The following is an 18,845-nucleotide window of genomic DNA, read 5'->3' as shown; positions in this document are numbered from 1 at the left end:
ACATGAGGCCAGCCACTTCCCGGAGTGGTGCAGGGAGCATGCCCTTGCCCTGGTGCGCGCAACTGGCAACCCGGAGCTGCTCCAGGTAAGCGGCGCCAGGCCGGAGCCTGCACCCCAAATCCCTCCTGCACCCTGCACCCCTGCCGCACCCCGCACCCCCTGCCTTGAGCCCCCTGCTGCACCCTGCACCCCTCCTGCACCCAACCCCCTGCTGAACCCCAACCCCCTGCCCTGAGCCCCCTGCCGCACTCTGCACCCCTCCTGCACCCCAACCCCCTGCCTTGAGCCCCTCGTACATCCCGCACCCCTGCACCCCAACCCCCTTCCCTGAGCCCCCTTGTACACCCCACAGCCTGCCTCTACCCCAACCGCTTGCCCTGAGCCCCTTCCTGAACACCGTCCCCACTCCCACACCCGCACCCCTGCCTCAGCCCTACATTCTTGGCCCTGCATGCAATTTCCCCACCCAGATGTGGCCCTCATGCCAAAGAATTTGCCCACCCCTGCATGCCTGTATCTCTAATTTTCACTCCAGGCATCTGAAGAAGTGGGTTTTTTACCCACAAAAGCTTATGCCCTAATAAATGTGTTCGTCTTTAAGTTGCCACCGGACTCCTCGTTGTTTTTGTCCATAAAGGGTTTCCCACAAAGACTCTACATTGTTCTAGGGAAATCTTCAAATGATATAAAAGCTTTTAAAATAGTAATTGCAAAGACATTTGATGATTGTTCCTACATAAAGAAAGATGCAGTGTCCATCTGCAGAAACCAAAACGGGGAAAAACTTGTATGGTATATGTAAATCTGCGCACTAATCAAATCCTGGTTGCAAAAGGTTTAAGATACTGCAGAAAGCATTTGTCCCCTTCTCTTTCATCCATTGGCCTAATTCGAGAGTAGATATATTCTTTACTATCTAAATTGATAGCAGAATATTCTGCCTTGGGAACAATATTCTGCCTCGGGAACAAATTATAAAAGGTTTAATATTTTTAAACTCCCAACTTTCAGAGTGAGCTGCAAGATATTCTGAGTTAGAAGACTGTATTTTTTGCTTTTTCATAGGTGAAAATTATACCTTTCTAAATCTACTACAATACTATTTTAATATGCTTTCTCAAAGATTTTTGCTCACTTCTGGGTATTTTTTTATTCTTAGTAACTAAGGAGAAAAATGTTAATCTTGTTAATGCCATGTGTCAAGTTTTAACAAAATGTTAATTTATCACAGTAATGTAAAAAGTTGTGGATGAAAGTCAAAACAAAAGTATTAAGTTTAATATATTAAAGAGTTGGTTTCTTTGATATACAGTACCTATGTCTAGAGATCTTAAATCATTATGTAGGGAGATTTATGTATTTCCTGACCTCAAAAAAGAATATAAATGGAAAAATTGTAAAATATTGTAATATCTTATGTCACTGGGATGTTAGTCATTCCAGTATTATTTTGTGGTCCTATTGCATCTAAAGTTGGAATTTGAGAAGTAAATGTAATGTCAACTTCAATGGCAGCAGAGTTAGGCCAATACTGAGCGCTGGTGAAAATCCTAATCCTTGTTTCTTCCCGCTGCCTTGAAGGGAATTAATCAGCATGAAATCAGGTAGCATGACTCTCTGACCAGAGTTCTGTTTCTGTGGAGGACTGGGAAAGCAGGGAAACCAGCAAAACCAAGTATAGCCTAAGAAAACTTCAGGATTGTAGGTTAAAACTCTGAATGCCAGACAGGGGTATAAGGCCACTCTGGAGGTTGTTTTTGCCTTTCTGGTTGTGAAAGATGCTGGGTGGATAGCCTTGGAACGTTTAAGTACTTCATTCACAGAACAGGTGTGTCCAGGAATGCCAGAATTATACATGTGGATTCTCCCCATAGGGACTTTCCACACTAAGAGACTGGATGTCTCAGAGCATGAGACCATTATTATTTTAACACAATATTTTAAGTCTGGGGTTTTTGTAGTCTTTGTTGTTGGAATGTGGGAAAAGGGATGCAAGTGACTCTCAGTATGTTTTGTATTTGGATCTGAACTTTTAATATCTCCCCTCCAAATCTGAGTAATGCCCCTAGGTCATTAGACATATTCTGCCCTATCAGTTTCAGTGCTGTTAATTAATACACTCCCAGTTTCCTTCCTTCTGGTGCGATGTATGCCACTCTGCTTGTGTCACACCCATTGTTTTATTGTTTAGGAGAACAGAGTAGTGTATGCTGACTGTTCACATACAGACTTTCAATTATAATATTAGCCTCGGCCATAGAAAGAATACCAGGGACAATCCTGTGAGTTTTCGAGCAGGAAAGAACTTCCTGCTAATTATTACTAACAGAATGGGGCACTGTATTATGGGAGGCAGTGACTCTGAAAAAGACTTGGTCATGGTAGATAATCAGATGAACATGAGTTCCCAGTATGATGCTGGGGCCAAAGGGCTAATGCAAATCTTGGATGTATAAACAGGGCAATATTGAGGAGATGTAGTGAGTTTATATTTCCTCTGAATTTGGCACTGGTGTGACTGCTGTTGAAATACTGGGTCCAGTTCTGGTGTTCACAATTCAAGGATTTTGAAAAATTTGAGACGGTTCAGAGAAGAGCCACAAGAATTATTAGAGGGTTGGAAAACATGCCTTATAGTGAATGAGCTCATTGAGTCTATCTATTTAGCTTATCCCAAAGAAGGTTAAGGGGCAACTTCATAGAATCATAGCATATCAACTTTGGAAGGGTCCTCCGGAGGTCATCTAGTCCAACCCCTTGCTCAAAGCAGGACCAATCCCCAACTAAATCATCCCAGCCAGGGTTTTGTCAAGTCTGACCTTAAAAACCTCTAAGAAAGGAGATTCCACCACCTCCCTAGGTAACTCATTCCAGTGCTTCACCACCCTCCTAGTGAAAAAGTTTTTCCTAATATCCAACCTAAACTTCCCCCACTGCAACTTGAGACCATTACTCCTTGTTCTGTCATGTGCTACCACTGAGAACAGTCTAGATCCATCCTCTTTGGAACCCCCTTTCAGGTAGTTGAAAGCAGCTATCAAATCCCCCCTCATTCTTCACTTCTGCAGACTAAATACAGTAACTCCACACTTAACGGCCTCTCACTTACTGTTGTTTCGATGTTACGTCCCTGCTCCATTACAGAACATGCTCATTTAAAGTTGTGCAACGCTCCGCTATAACATCATTTGGCTACCTGCTTTGTCCATGGCTGGCAACCCCTCCATCAGCTCCCCTTCCCCCCCAGTGCCCGCTGGCGGACCCCACAGACCAGCGCCCCACAGCACCTACTTCCCCCTGATCACAGTCGTAAGTACCTACGTGGAGAACAGAAATTTGATAATGGAAGCTCTTCAGTCTCTCAGACACAAGTATAACACAGTCCAATGGCTGAAAGTTGAAGCTATGCAAATCCAGACTAGACAAAAGGTACACATTTTTTATAGTGATGGTAATTAATCATTGGAACAATGTAGGAATGGTTGTAGTGGATTCTCCATCAAGGGCAATTTTAAAATCAAAATTGGATGTTTTTTCTGAAAGATATATTCTAGTTCAAACAGGCATTAATTCAGGAAGACCTATGATGTGTGTTATGCAGAGGTCAGACTGGATTATCACAATTGGTCCTCTTGACTTTATAATCTCTTCATTCTGTCATTCACCTTTTTCCTTTTTTTAACATTTTAATCAAATCTGACTTTAGGCATCATTCTAGGCATATACATTTGTGGTTTCTTACTTATCCTTCTAGATCATATAGAAGTTTTAAGACTAAAGGTCATTTTCTCAGAGGTACTGAGCATGCTCAGCTCCTATTGCCATCAGGAGCAGTTGTGGCTGCTTGCTATTTCTCAGGATTAGACCCTCAGTCTTAGCCTATAAATCTGGCCTGTCAAAACCTCAGGCCCTTTCTAAAGATTATTGTTTTATTACTTTTATTCTGCATAACAGCTAAAGGCTTTACAAACACACAGGAAGAAACAGCCCCTGCCCCATGGATCTTACAATATAATTTGAAATGTGAGTGTGACAAAGAGTGGAGATTGAGATTAGAGTAATAATAACATAATGCCCAATTTGCGATCCCACTGTTTAAGATTACAGACCACTGAAAGGCTTTTATTTACGAATAATAAATTAAAATAAAACAACCATCCCTGACAATAATTCCACCTACTCCTCATTGGGTGATTATATTTTTGTATGCATCACAGCATAAATGGGATTTGAAGGGAGAGATTGGAGCCTCTGCATAGGTTATTTGCACACTGGCCTTTCTCCCAACCCCCGAGGGACACTTCCTGGAAGTCCCACTCCCTCATACAGATGGCTACTTTTGCCCTTCTTCCTACTGCTAATCTTTATCTCTACTTTTTGTCTTCCACTCATGCTCCTGCAAGGGGGGTTGTCCCTCACTCACTACTGTGTTATGTCCCCTGAGACAACTGAGCTGCAGTTTTATGCAGCTTTATACACTCTGTGTTCTTTTCAGACTTTTCCCCCTCTAAAAGTGACTGTATCCTTTTGATAATATTATGTCCAAAAGCAAACTAAATATTTTGAGATGGGAAAGAAAAACTCTTTTCTGATGAACAGTGTAATTCACTCATTGTGTTTCCATATTATCCACCTTCTCTGGCTATTAGAAAGCTGCAAAATTGGTTGAATATATCCATTCCAAACATCACAAACCTAAATAAGATGAAAAACAGGACACCTTCTCTGCCTGTAGTAATTTCTTTCAACTATACTGTGTGCATTTTCACATCATGTAGCTGTTCTTGCCAAGAATTCACTAATATGGCCCTATGTTTCTCTGCAAAAGCCTCTTACGCTAATTTAATTCTGTCCTTCTGTACTTATGCACTATATTCCAGCCCAATGAGTGTTGTTTTGAATTTGTCAGCAGTTAGTTTTAGTAAGGTAGCTTGAAAATGAAACTATATGAATTTTTTTAAACTTACTGTACAGTTTTTACAACATCAGAAAATTTAACGAGTCCTTCAAATAGAGCACTAATATAAGCGACAAACAGTAAGATGTGAGGACTGGTTTCTAGTCTGCCCACAAAACTTTCCCCAGTTGAGTATAACTCCTCTTCAGCATTTCATTTGTTTAATCTCTTTTAAAAGGGCAAATTCGGCTCAGTTACACTGGTGTAAATTTGTAAGAACTACAATGAAGTCAATTGAGCTGATGAAATCAATGGATTTCCTCCGGATTTACACCAACTGAGCAGAATATCTTCTTCTTTTTCTGCCTCAGTCACAAATTAAAATACTCCTACTTTGGTATAATAAATTTTACCCATAGTCTACTTTCCTACATCAGACACTTTTTTTTTTTCATTTCTCTGATGGGCATTTCCAGTCATCCAGCACTTCATCTGAATCTTTCAGATTCCTTTTCTACCAGTCATCTTCTGGGCTTTTAACACCCAAACTTCTTAGTAGCAATAAGCACACAGACATAATATCATTTTGCAGGAGCACACTTGGATTAATTCTTTTCTCTTTCTGAAGACACTGCTGATGTTTCATAGATGATGATATCCTTGCATTTTTAGGGGAATGGGAAACCTTGGCTTTGTGCTAAGGAATTTTTTAATGTCTCAAATATCGGAAGGGTAGCCGTGTCAGTCTGGATCTGTAAAAGTAGCAAAGAGTTCTGTGGCACCTTATAGACTAACAGACGTATTGGAGCATAAGCTTTCGTGGGTGAATACCCACTTTGTCGGATGCATGTAGTGGAAATTTCCAGAAGCAGGTATAAATATGCAAGCAAGAATCAGGATAGGTGTCTCAAGACATTTAAAAATTATTTTACTTCCTGCCCCATCACTGCACTTCCTCCGAGGAGGAAGGGGTGGGACTAACTGCATCCAACAGGGTGAATTTCCCCTGTATTCAGCCTCCCAGTGCCTCTCACTCTATTGCCTCTGGTTATAACCAGAAATACCCCCTCTAGTGCTACCTGTTAAGAAGAGTCTGACATTTCCATTATAAACTCCTAATTCTGTCAGGTTTCAGAGTAACAGCTGTGTTAGTCTGTATTCGCAAAAAGAAAAGGAGTACTTGTGGCACCTTAGAGACTAACCAATTTATTTGAGCATAAGCTTTCGTGAGCTACAGCTCACTTCATCGGATGCATACTGTGGAAAGTTTAGAAGATCTTATATACACACAAAGCATGAAAAAATACCTCCTCCCACCCCACTCTCCTGCTGGTAATAGCTTATCTAAAGTGATCACTCTCCTTACAATGTGTATGATAACCAAGTTGGGCCATTTCCAGCACAAATCCAGGTTTTCTCACCCCCCCCACACACAAACTCACTCTCCTGCTGGTAATAGCTTATCTAAAGTGACCACTCTCCTTACATTGTGTATGATAATCAAAGTGGGCCATTTCCAGCACAAATCCAGGGTTTAACAAGAACGTCTGAGGGGGAGAGGTAGGAAAAAACAAGGGGAAATAGGCTACCTTGCATAATGACTAAGCCACTCCCAGTCTCTATTCAAGCCTAAGTTAATTGTATCCACTTTGCAAATGAATTCCAATTCAGCAGTTTGTCACTGGAGTCTGGATTTGAAGTTTTTTTGTTCTAAAATAGCGACTTTCATGTCTGTAATCGCGTGACCAGAGAGATTGAAGTGTTCTCCGACTGGTTTATGAATGTTATAATTCTTGACATCTGATTTGTGTCCATTTACTCTTTTACGTAGAGACTGTCCAGTTTGACCAATGTACATGGCAGAGGGGCATTGCTGGCACATGATGGCATATATCACATTGGTGGATGTGCAGGTGAACGAGCCTCTGATAGTGTGGCTGATGTTATTAGGCCCTGTGATGGTGTCCCCTGAATAGATATGTGGGCACAGTTGGCAATGGGCTTTGTTGCAAGGATAGGTTCCTGGGTTAGTGGTTCTGTTGTGTGGTATGTGGTTGCTGGTGAGTATTTGCTTCAGGTTGGGGAGCTGTCTGTAGGCAAGGTCTGGCCTGTCTCCCAAGATTTGTGAGAGTGTTGGGTCATCCTTCAGGATAGGTTGTAGATCCTTAATAATGCGTTGGAGGGGTTTTAGTTGGGGGCTGAAGGTGAGGGCTAGTGGCTACATTGTAAGGAGAGTGGTCACTTTAGATAAGCTATTACCAGCAGGAGAGTGAGTTTGTGGGGGGAGGGCTGAGAAAACCTGGATTTGTGCTGGAAATGGCCCAACTTGATTATCATACACATTGTAAGGAGAGTGATCACTTTAGATAAGCTATTACCAGCAGGAGAGTGGGGTGGGAGGAGGTATTTTTTCATGCTTTGTGTGTATATAATAAGATCTTCTAAACTTTCCACAGTATGCATCCAATGAAGTGAGCTGTAGCTCACGAAAGCTTATGCTCAAATAAATTGGTTAGTCTCTAAGGTGCCACAAGTACTCCTTTCTTTTTCCTAATGCTGTGGTATTTATAACAACTCTATCATTTCATTGAAGGCTCAAATTGGCCCAGTAAAGTCCCAACTTGGAGCAACTGTGTTTGCAACATTAAAAAATGTATGCAACAATATAACACATTTAAAATACACATTTAAAATAAAATAAAATACATTAAAATGACATAAACCCAGGGACAAGATATAAGGCTCACAAAGAGCTAGATATAAAGGCTTACAAAAGTAAGGGAAGGTTAAATTCTGTTTTCAATCACTGTCTTGACATCACTGAATATAATTAAAGACAAAATCTGGCCCAGTCTTTTTAGTGAGACAGAATTTAAAATTAAATAATGGGTTGAATTTGTGCATGGAGTTATTTCTGGGATGAATTTGACTCCTTTCCCTACACTTTACATATTATTTATAATTGTTACAATAAATCTTTAAAATAAAATCTTAAAGGGACATAACCACTAAAAGCATAATGAAATGGTGGAAAAAGAAACATCTTTCAAATTTTGTGTGGTGTTTGCAACATGGTTCCCAGATTATCTACTTTTATGGATGTGTCATATCCTAAGTGGTTGACTGTTGAAATGTTCTGCAGTAAAGCAAGTCAAAGCGAGTAAAAGGCTTGAGTTAGGTCTGTGTAAAAATTTTGGTATGAAAACCCAAACAATACAAAACTCACCATGTTTGATGTTTGGTAAAATTCTGTGGCCTGATGGTGTTCCCATAGAAGTCAATGAGAGTTTTGTCGTTGAGTTCAATTGGTGTATGATTGTACGTGTGAAAGGTAGCACAGGGTTTTCTAAAGGTTCTATTACATTTTAGTAACCACGAATGATTTATGATTTTTCATAATCTTAAATTGGCCAAGTTTCACTTTGAGTCAAAAACTCAGAGCAGAACATGGGGTTCAAACTAACATGAACTGAAACTGATGAAAAGATTCAAATGACTACACTGTGCCCCAGAAATGAATACTATTGAGTTTCACGCAGCTTTGGTTAAAACGTCATCTTTGGCTCACCATACCATGCCTAAATATCAGGGTAGTGGCATCACATTCTAGAATTCTTCAGTTTTGGGTGCAAAACCTTATTTAAACACAGAAAGTTGCACTTGTAACAAAGTGTACAAGCAGATCTTTAAAAAATGGGTTTTGTGTCCTTTTGTGCTTCTTTATGATGTGGCAAAAAGGACTGAAATGTACATTTGTTTGTTGCTTCCATTTGCTTTATTTTTTTCAATTGTAAAGGCTTGTTTGACTGAAGGACTTTCTCCGGCCCCACCCCAGAACCCACACCCGCAGCTGAAACCCTCACCCCAACCCCCTGGCCCAGCCCGGAGCCCCCTCCTGCATCCCAGGCCTCTCCGCCCCAGCCCTGAGCCCCTGCTGCACCAAAACTCCCTCCCAGAGCCTGCACCCATCCTGCACACTGAACCCCTCGGCTCCAGCCCAGAGTCCTCTTCTTCACTCTAAACCCTCACCCCGGCCCCACACCAGAGCCCGCACTCTAGCCACAGCCCTCACCCCCTCCCGCACCTCAATCCCCTTCCCCAGCCAGGAGCTCCCTCCCACACCCTGAACCCCTCATTTCTGGCCACACCCCAGAGCCTGAACCCCCAGCACACAGCCCATTCCCCCTGCCACACCCCAACCCCCTGCCTCAGTCCAGAATCTCCTTCCACATGCCAAACTCCTTGGCCTCACCCCCCCAGCCTGGATCCCCCTCCTGCACCCAAAACCCCTCATCCCCAGCCCTACCCCTGAGCCTGCACACCCAGCCAGAGCCCTCACCCCCTCCCGCACCCCAACCCCCTGCCTGGTGAAACTGAGCAAGTGAATGAGGGTGGGGGAGAACAAGTGACATAGGGAGGCAGGATGGAGTCGGGGGGCAGGTCCTTGGAGAAGGGGTGGGGAAAGGGCAGGGCCTTGGGGAAGGGGCAGAGCAGGGGTGGGGCAAGGGTATTTGGTTTTCTGCAATCAGAAAGTCGGCAACCCTATTCAAAATAGACCAAACAACATTGTTCTGGAAACCCTAGTGATCTTTTACAGTAATAAATTAAGACAGCAGATTGTCTGCTGGAGGTGGATCTCAGTGCAGGTTTCAACATATTATTTCCTGAAGGCATTGCTTTTGCATTATAGTGGCATCCATATTGCTACATAGATGCAGGGTACAAACAGCTAATATTCATGGTCCTGTGTGCAGTGTTATCTCATATTTTTCCAGAGGAGTCTACACTCAGGCATCTTACATTTTTGAATATAGGTTGTCATCCTCAGGATAGATTTATCCATACTTCACAGTTTTAACCATGTCTCTGCTTATTCTAACCCGTAGTACAGGCTTCACTGTGCGGTAACTAAATACAATAAATATGGAGTTCAATGTCAGATTCCATTCTTATGTTATTTTTAATTTTAGCCTGGATGTGTAAACACTACTGAAGTGGATATTAAAAAGTCTTCAAGAATGAAAAATCCTCACAAAACCAGAAAGGTAAGTACAGTGTTTGGATAGAAAGTGATATATTTCCAGAGTTGTTTATTTAATATGACTGAAATATGTAAATCCTTTTTTTCCTTTCTTTGCATTGAAAAAATACATCAAAAATTCCATAGCCTGTTGTGACTTGAAACTACTAATTAGTAAGCCATTTACTAAAAATTAAAACAGATCTGCTTTTTCTTTAGGAAAGGAGTACATGTGGCACCTTAGAGACTAACAAATTTATTTGAGCATAAGCTTTCGTGAGCTACAGCTCACTTCATCGGATGCATTCAGTGGAAAATACAGTGGGGAGATTTAAATACATAGAGAACATGAAACAATGGGTGTTACCATACACACTGTAAGGAGAGTGATCAGGTAAGGTGAGCTATTATCAGCAGGAGAGCGGGGATGCGGGGGAGCCTTTTGTAGTGATAATCAAGATGGGCCATTTCCAGCAGTTGACAAGAATATGTGAGGAAAAGTAGGGGGAAAATAAACATGGGGAAATAGTTTTACTTTGTGTAATGACCCATCCACACCCAGTCTTTATTCAAGCCTAAGTTAATTGTATCCAGTTCGCAAATTAATTCCAATTCAGCAGTCTCTCCTTGGAGTCTGTTTGAAGTTTTTTTGTTGAAGAATTGTCACTTTTAAGTCTGTAATCAAGTGACAAAAGAGATTGAAGTGTTCTCTGACTGGTTTTTGAACCCTGACCAGGGATATTCTATCTGCTACCCAAAATCCATAAACCTGGAAATCCTGGACGCACAAATCCTTCCTCTCAGGCATTAGCACCCTGACAGCAGAATTGGCTGGCTATGTAGACTCCCTCCTCAGGCCCTATGCTACCAGCACTCCCAGCTATCTTTGAGACACCACAGACTTCCTGAGGAAACTACAATCCATCGGTGATCTTCCTGATAACACCATCCTAACCACTATGGATGTAGAAACCCTCTACACCAACATTCCACACAAAGATGGACTACGAGCCATCAGGAACAGTATCCCCGATAATATCACGGCAAACCTGGTGGCTGAACTTTGTGACTTTGTCCTCACCCATAACGATTTCACATTTAGGGACAATATATACCTTCAAATCAGCGGCACTGCTATGGGTACCCGCATGGCCCCACAGTATGCCAACATTTTTATGGCTGACTTAGAACAACTCTTCCTCAGCTCTCGTCCCCTAATGCCCCTACTCTACTTGTGCTACATTGATGACATCTTCATCATCTAGACCCATGGAAAAGAAGCCCTTGAGGAATTCCACCATGATTTCAACAATTTCCATCCTACCATCAACCTCAGCCTGGACCAGTCCACACAAAAGATCCACTTCCTGGACACTATGGTGCTAATAAGTGATGGTCACATAAACACCACCATATACCAGAAACCTACCGACTGCTATGCCTACCTACATGCCTCCAGCTTTCATCCAGACCACACCACACGATCCATTGTCTACAGCCAAGCTCTTCGATACAACCGCATTTGCTCCAACCCCTCAGACAGAGACAAACACCTACAAGATCTCTATCAAGCATTCTTACAACTACAATACCCACCTGCTGAAGTGAAGAAACAGATTGACAGAGCCAGAAGAGTACCCAGAAGTCACCTACTACAGGACAGGCCCAGCAAAGAAAATAACAGAATGCCACTAGCCATCACCTTCAGCCCCCAACTAAAACCTCTCCAATGCATCATCAAAGATCTACAACCTATCCTGAAGGACGACCCATCACTCTCACAGATCTTGGGAGACAGGCAAGTCCTTTCTTACAGACAGCCCCCCAACATGAAGCAAATACTCACCAGCAACCACACACCACACAACAGAACCACTAACCCAGGAACCTGTTCTTTCAACAAAGCCCATTGCCAACTGTGTCCACATATCTATTCAGGGGACACCATCATAGGGCCTCATCACACCAGCCACACTCTCCTGCTGGTAATAGCTCACCTTACCTGATCACTCTCATTACAGTGTGTATGGTAACACCCATTGTTTCATGTTCTCTATGTATATAAATCTCCCAACTGTATTGTCCACTGAATGCATCCGATGAAGTGAGCTGTAGCTCACGAAAGCTTATGCTCAAATAAATGTGTTAGTCGCTAAGGTACCACAAGTACTCCTTTTCTTTTTGCGGATACAGACTAACATGGCTGCTCCTCTGAAACCTGTCATTTTTCTTTACACTTTTTCTTACAAGGCTATTTAAGGGTACTTAGCACCTTCAACTTCTGTGTTTCATGCATAATAAAGTCTTACAGGAACTTTCCAATTTTAACTGCCCTAAACAAAATATGTTGTTTGCAAATGTAAATTCTATGGCCCCAAGGAATCCCTCAGAGGCATAGACAGGGACCAAAAGAATAGGAGACCCATATTTTGCAGTGCAGAACATATTGTCAGTATGTTGTTCAGTATATTGAATATTGCATGGTAAATACTTAGTATCCCTGTCACAAATTTTCTATAGTAGTTAAAGGGAAAAATATAAGTAAAAATGCCCACAGAACTTTCACTTTCAGTAAGTACAAACATGCAAGAAAAATAGTAGTAGCAATGGATCCCTGAAAAAAAAACAGGAGTACTTGTGGCACCTTAGAGACTAACAAATTTATTAGAGCATAAGCTTTCGTGGGCTACAGCTCACTTCATCAGATGCACAGAATGGAACATATAGTAAGAAGAGATATATATATACATACAGATAAGTTGGAAGTTGCCATGCAAACTGTGAGAGGCTAATTAGTTAAGATGAGCTATTATCATCTTATCTAATTAGCCTCTCACAGTTTGTATGGCAACTTCCAACTTATCTGTATGTATATATACCTCTTCTTACTATATGTTCCATTCTATGCATCCGATGAAGTGGGCTGTAGCCCACGAAAGCTTATGCTCTAATAAATTTGTTAGTCTCTAAGGTGCCACAAGGACTTCTGTTCTTTTTGCGGATACAGACTAACACGGCTGCTACTCTGAAAAATGGATCCCTGCACATCCTTGAAGGTAAAGAGAAACTCTAATTTAGAATAAAGATGTCCCCAGATAAAATCCCTGGAACTTTGGAGGAAATAGATTTGATAAACCAAACCAGTTTTACAAATTGCCCAAGTCTATATAACAGGTTGGACCAATACCCCAGGTCCAAACAGCCCTAAATTATAAGGTATTTCAGATCCAGAGCTGGATCCCAGTTCTGTACATTGATCCCATTTTTAATCTAAAGCAGGGATCGGCAACCTTTGGCACGCGGCCCATCAGGGAAATCTGCTGACGGGCCGGGACGGTTTGTTTACCTGAAGCATCCGCAGGTTCGGCCAATCGCAGCTCCCACTGGCCGCGATTGGCCATTCCAGGCCAATGGGGCTGTGGTAAGCGGCAGCCAGCACATCCCTCAGCCCATGCCGCTTCCCGCAGCCCCCATTGGCCTGGAATGGCCAACCACGGCCAGTGGGAGCTGCGATTGGCCGAACCTGCGGATGCTGCAGGTAAACAAACCGTCCCAGCCCGTCAGCAGATTTCCCTGATGGGCCACGTGCCAGAGGTTGCCGATCCCTGATCTAAAGTATCACTTTGTAATTAGAGTATAGTGTTGTTACATGGTAAAGTCCTGAATCTGAAGGAAGACTGGATTTGGAGATGTCATCAGCACAATTTGATTGCATTAGTGAAAGGTCCCAGGCATTAGTCATTTATCAAGCACCTGGCACACATTTGGGAACTGTACAAATAATAATTCATCATGGCCGTGTACCTCTCAATTTCCTGTTCCTTCTCTTCCGTGCCAACCACCTCCACCCACTATAATAGCTGCCCTACTGTGTCATCCCTAATACGTGCTACATGCAAATATATAGAGAGAGAGTTAGACATAAAATCCTATGTTATCATGTAATAGGGCCTTTCCTCAGAATTCTTTATTTCATTTTGCAACATTGTGTTTCAATGCATGGCATATTTACAGGACTGTTGAACAGTGATGTAAGGCTTGTGAAAACACAGGGGTAGCTAACTTCTTGAATACATAATACAAAAATATATATGATGATGTTTGTATAAGATAAGCACTCTTTAAAAACAAATGTCTTTCTTTCCATACTTTTTCATAGTCTGTCTATGGATTACAAAATGACATTCGAAGTCATAGTCCTACCCACACACCAGTACCAGAAACTAAGCCACCTACAGAAGACGAATTACACCAAGAGGTTTGAAAACAATTATAATAAACTTCTAAAATTAGAATAAAAATGTACCATAACTGTCAAGTATATTTCTTTAACATTTAAATTAGATCAATTAAATGGTTAGAGGAAACAAAGTTTGAGAGTATATTTCTTCTCATCTCAGTACATGGAGATTTATGCATATAACTTTCATTAATGGTAATGGGAGTAGCACTAAATTTTTTTTAGTCTTTATTAACAGTGTAAGGCTTTACCAATAACCCAGTTAGTGTGTTCTTTTTTAAATTAAATGCATTAGCCTTTCTTCAGTAACCAGGTCACTCATTCTCTCTTCCAACACTCCACTATAAGGTTTGAGAGCATAGTTGTATCTCAGTGTATGTAGATTTACTCACATATTGCCATTAAAGTTTCATTAATCTTTCCCAGAGCAATAGAAGTGGTAAAAGGTGAGTGGGAACAATTAATGGGTTTCTCTGTAAAAATTAATATACTAATTAGATTTATATTGATGAACCTTTAGGAAAAAATGTTATACTTGTCCATTTTTAGCTATGTATAATGTCTTGTATTTATAGAGTTCCATCTACTTTAAAAATATTATGATAATATGTCATTATAGCTCAGATACACTTCTCTGTGACTTAGAAAAAATTAAATCTACATTGTAGTCCTAATAAAAAGTTCTAAAAATAAAACCAAGCAAGACATTACTCATGCCACTTTTTGCCTTCACTTTTTCAGATAACATATTGGCAAATACAGTTAGACAGACATCGGTTAAAAATGTCAAAAGTTGCAGAGAGGTACGTATATTGTCACATTTTCTATTTTTGAAATGGTCTAAGAAGTATCTAGAAAATATCTGTGAGGAGGAGACAAGGGAGTTGGGATGTTTATTCAACTTGACTGAAGACAGTTTACTTTATGTGAGCAATGAAGGCATGTCTATTTTCTGATTCGCTAATATGGTATGATTTAATGCCATTTCTCTCAGTTCAGTGAAACAGAAAAAAAGCGCTGAATTTAGAAGAAAGCTGTGGCCTGATCATGTAACTGCTTTGTACACTAAGCTCCCTGACATTGCCTACCCTAGGAAAATCTGTTTTTCAGGACCAGTGTGGAGAAAAGGCTACAAAATTCCTAATGTAGATGTAACCTACTGGTTATTGTATGTTGCATATGTTTATCTGTACCCTATGTACAGAGGCTGTGTCTGTTACAGCTCTACAGTATAGAGCCTGGCTCTTTAGCTTCATTTAGAGCATCTCTTATTTTCAGCTCCGGAAGCCCCTAGTTCAGCCCCTGGTATTGGCCAAATTGGTGGCCGTCTCACAAACTCCTGTTGAAGTCATCGGGTACCACCGCTGGTGTTGATGATTTTTTGTGGGCCTGAAAGACAGTTTTGCACCAGGACATTGTACTAAGTTCATTCCCGAGAAATTTTTAAAAAAATGACCCCTGTTTCATTCTCTCCCCCCGGCACCACCACCATCATTAACTGACTCTTATCCTGCATGTTCTTACCCCACCCTGAATTAATATGACTGAACAACCCAGTTTTTATAAACAAATAGGGCAACTATATCTCCCAGAAAGCCAGAAATATCCTTATTTTCAGAACTGGTGCCTGTTTTAGAGAAACCAGAGTTTGCCCTGTTTTTTTGTAATTTTTCCAACCCCCTGTAGTCTGGCCACCCGAATGAGCCATTGCACTGCTGAGTTGGTGAATCAGGCCGTAGGCTGAGCGACAGCACCTATGCAGCTCAGGGACCTATCCCCAGATCTGTTGTACAATAATGTTGCCACTTTGCCTCAATTAAGCCTCCCAGTGAGCTTCCCTTCCAGTTCAGCCCTCCTCGACTCAGAGTCAGATCTACTTAATTAGTTTTTTATTTCAGCTTCTCTCTGTTGCCTTATTTCAATCTCTTTGCACTTCAGTTGCCTCATCTATAAAATGAGGCTGAAACCTGATTCATGGGGTGCATGTTAGACTTTATTAATTAATCCATTTGGAATTCTTCAGTGAAATTCCATGCAGAAATGTTTAGAAGTATTAATAAAGCTTGCCGTTTATTTTATTTCAGCCCTTGATAAAATAGAAAGCAGTATCCCACCACCACCAGAGTTTACTTTTGAAAAACAGGTTTCTGATCATAAAGCTCGTTAACATGACAATGTTTGATGGTTTTTTTTTAGTCTGTTAGCTTACACAGAGCAGTATGTGGAATATGATCCATTTCTTGTGCCACCTGACCCCTCTAACCCTTGGCTATCAGATGACACTACATTCTGGGAACTAGAGGTCTGGTATGTTATTTCTTCCTTCTTTTCCGATTAATAATGTATGTAGCAATAATTTCTGTCTTTGTTTGAAATGTGCAGATTTCCACCATACATTCTGCAGCACAGTACTGAGGCAGATAGGAAATGAGATTACCATGCATACCAATTTGCTCTTGGTCTTTTCAGCTGTACAGTTTCCTGTTATTTTGAATGGATTCATATACCTGCATGAAAAACTGCAGGGTCCACAATGGCCAATATACAGGGTTCCACTGGGAAGGGGGATGAAAAGGGGAGCCCCATATGTGTGTGTGTGTATGTGTGTATACACATACACGCGCACTCCTATGCTACATTGATTAAGCACTGACAGTGTGCTTGGCACCGACCATTAAATCTCTGTATAACAACACCATACAAGCACAAGTGACTTGGAGGGTGAGAAACCTGTAGCTGAACTTTAGGAGTTCCCATCATTACTTGCATATACAACACTACCACGTGCTAGCTCAGTCTGTGACTACTTTTTTTCTTGCCCCCAGCAAAGAGCCAGGGCAACAGAGGGTAAAGCGATGGGGCTTTGGCATGGATGAAGCATTGAAGGACACAGTGGGGAGAGAGCAGTTTCTCAAGTTCCTGGAGTCAGAGTTCAGCTCTGAAAATTTAAGGTGAAGCGGAAGAGTTGTTATCTTTTAACAACAGCTAAGAAATGTTTTGTGTGTCTGTTGCCATTCTTTTATATTTATTTTCTCCCTTATAGATATAGTCCCATTTCTGCTCCTTAAGGGTCCAAACCTACGAGGTATCACAGGCCCTCATTTTCCGATGGCTTTGGGTGTTCATGGTGCTCAGGCCAACACCAACAAAGATATAAATAGTCTGTATCCCTAAACACACTATTTTGGTCATGCCCAGTTTCTAGAGAGATCCTTTTTCAAATCATCATATTACATGTCTCAGAAACACTGACCAACCACAGGGCATTTGGTATCTTTTAATATATACAGCATTATAAGGACAGTAAACTTACAGTGGGAAATTTTCAAATGCAACTAAGGGATTTAGGAGCAAAAATCCCATGGATGTTTGCTCCTAAATGTCTTAGCTGCTTTTGAAAATCTCCCCCACAGTGGTTAAAAAGAACAATAAAATGCTCTTAACTCTTAGTGTAAGGTTAAACATGGTATGACTGATGTGACTTGCTCCTGTCATGCAAGTTTTTTAAAAGCTTGTAAATCCCCAAGAAACTTCTCTTCAAAAATGACATAATAAAGGTGCTGTGTATGTGTAGGACAACTTGTCAAATCTAAAATTTTCTAGTATAAAACAAGATCTCTTTAAGCAATGAACAGAAAAGGCCTATTTCACAGTATAGAATTATAGCCAAACCACTGGCAAAAGCCATTTTTGGTTGTTGCTGTTCCAATGAAGCTGTATTAAAACCATATGCATGTGAGAAGAACTTAACAATGAATATTAATTTTTGCTTTTCTACGACCAAAAAAAGTGAATTTTGTTTCTCAAAGGTATGTACATCAAAACCCCATCCCCATACTAAGTTCTTGTGCTTTCACCCACACATCACTTTTCATTGCCCAGCTGTGACTCCCTTAAAAATGGGATTCACCAGACACCTAAGCATTATGGAGAGAGAGCCTGGTCTAGTGTAAAAGCCCTATTTTGAAAGATGCCAAGCACCCTCAGTTTCTAGAGATGAGAGTATATAGCACTGAAGTTATTCCAAATTTACACCAGAGTAACTGGGAGCAGATTATGCCATGCTATTGGGCATTGTTTTACCATACTGTATTTAACATATTCACAGTTTGGCGATCTGCAACATTAAATTTGGATTTAATGTGTTAATACAGGAAAACCCTTATCTAGACAAGTTATGGAACAATTTTGGATCAGATATATACATGAAATATTCTGGACCCTATCCTTTTCTCAGCTGTTGTTTTGCATTGATTTCAAAGGGAATAAGATCTGGGTCAATGGGTGTTTGCTAAATAACATGTTACTTGTAGGTGGCAATTTCTGAATTAAAAAAGCTAAGCGATAATTAAAGGGCAAACCTTTTATCAGCCTGGTACAAAGGAATGGGAAGGGTTTTTTTTTATTTATTTAAAAAATGTCCCAGTAAGGCAGCTGTTCAAACATGAACCTGTTCGACCTAGCATATGCTATGTTTTCTACACTTTTCTATAACTATTTTGTCTTGCTGCCAACCAGACTGTTACCACATAATCCCAGGCTCTTTCCTCTAATCCTATTTACAGTCACAGGCAAACTGCAAGTGACTGATCCAGCAAAATACCCTAGAGGATTTTGTTTGGAGCTAATTTCTCAATGTGCCATCTACCATTATATCTATCTATCTAGGTTCCTATATTGGCGTAATA

General features: G+C 41.0%; 1 protein-coding gene across 16 annotated transcripts in view; it reads left to right on the top strand.

Moving 5' to 3' along the window:
• The window catches only part of RGS7 (regulator of G protein signaling 7), a 428,859-nt gene that overhangs the window by 379,523 nt on the left and 30,491 nt on the right, over positions 1 to 18,845 (top strand). For 15 of the 16 annotated variants that reach the window (XR_012158163.1, XR_012158164.1, XM_073338222.1 and 12 more), the window contains exons 10-14: positions 9,868 to 9,942; positions 14,077 to 14,175; positions 14,899 to 14,960; positions 16,354 to 16,464; positions 16,983 to 17,108. Coding sequence is in view for 14 of the 16 variants with exons in the window: in XM_073338222.1 (XP_073194323.1) it covers positions 9,868 to 9,942; positions 14,077 to 14,175; positions 14,899 to 14,960; positions 16,354 to 16,464; positions 16,983 to 17,108 (473 nt within the window). In the remaining 2 variants the exon portion in view is untranslated. The remainder of the gene's footprint in view (positions 1 to 9,867; positions 9,943 to 14,076; positions 14,176 to 14,898; positions 14,961 to 16,353; positions 16,465 to 16,982; positions 17,109 to 18,845) is intronic. The other variant, XM_073338225.1, reaches the window with a different exon arrangement.

The sequence above is a fragment of the Lepidochelys kempii genome, chromosome 3 (assembly GCF_965140265.1).
Source record: "Lepidochelys kempii isolate rLepKem1 chromosome 3, rLepKem1.hap2, whole genome shotgun sequence".
NCBI classification, from domain to species: Eukaryota; Metazoa; Chordata; order Testudines; family Cheloniidae; genus Lepidochelys; species Lepidochelys kempii.
The sequence above is the reverse complement of the archived record's forward strand: the minus strand, read 5'-3'. Positions and strand labels throughout refer to the sequence as shown.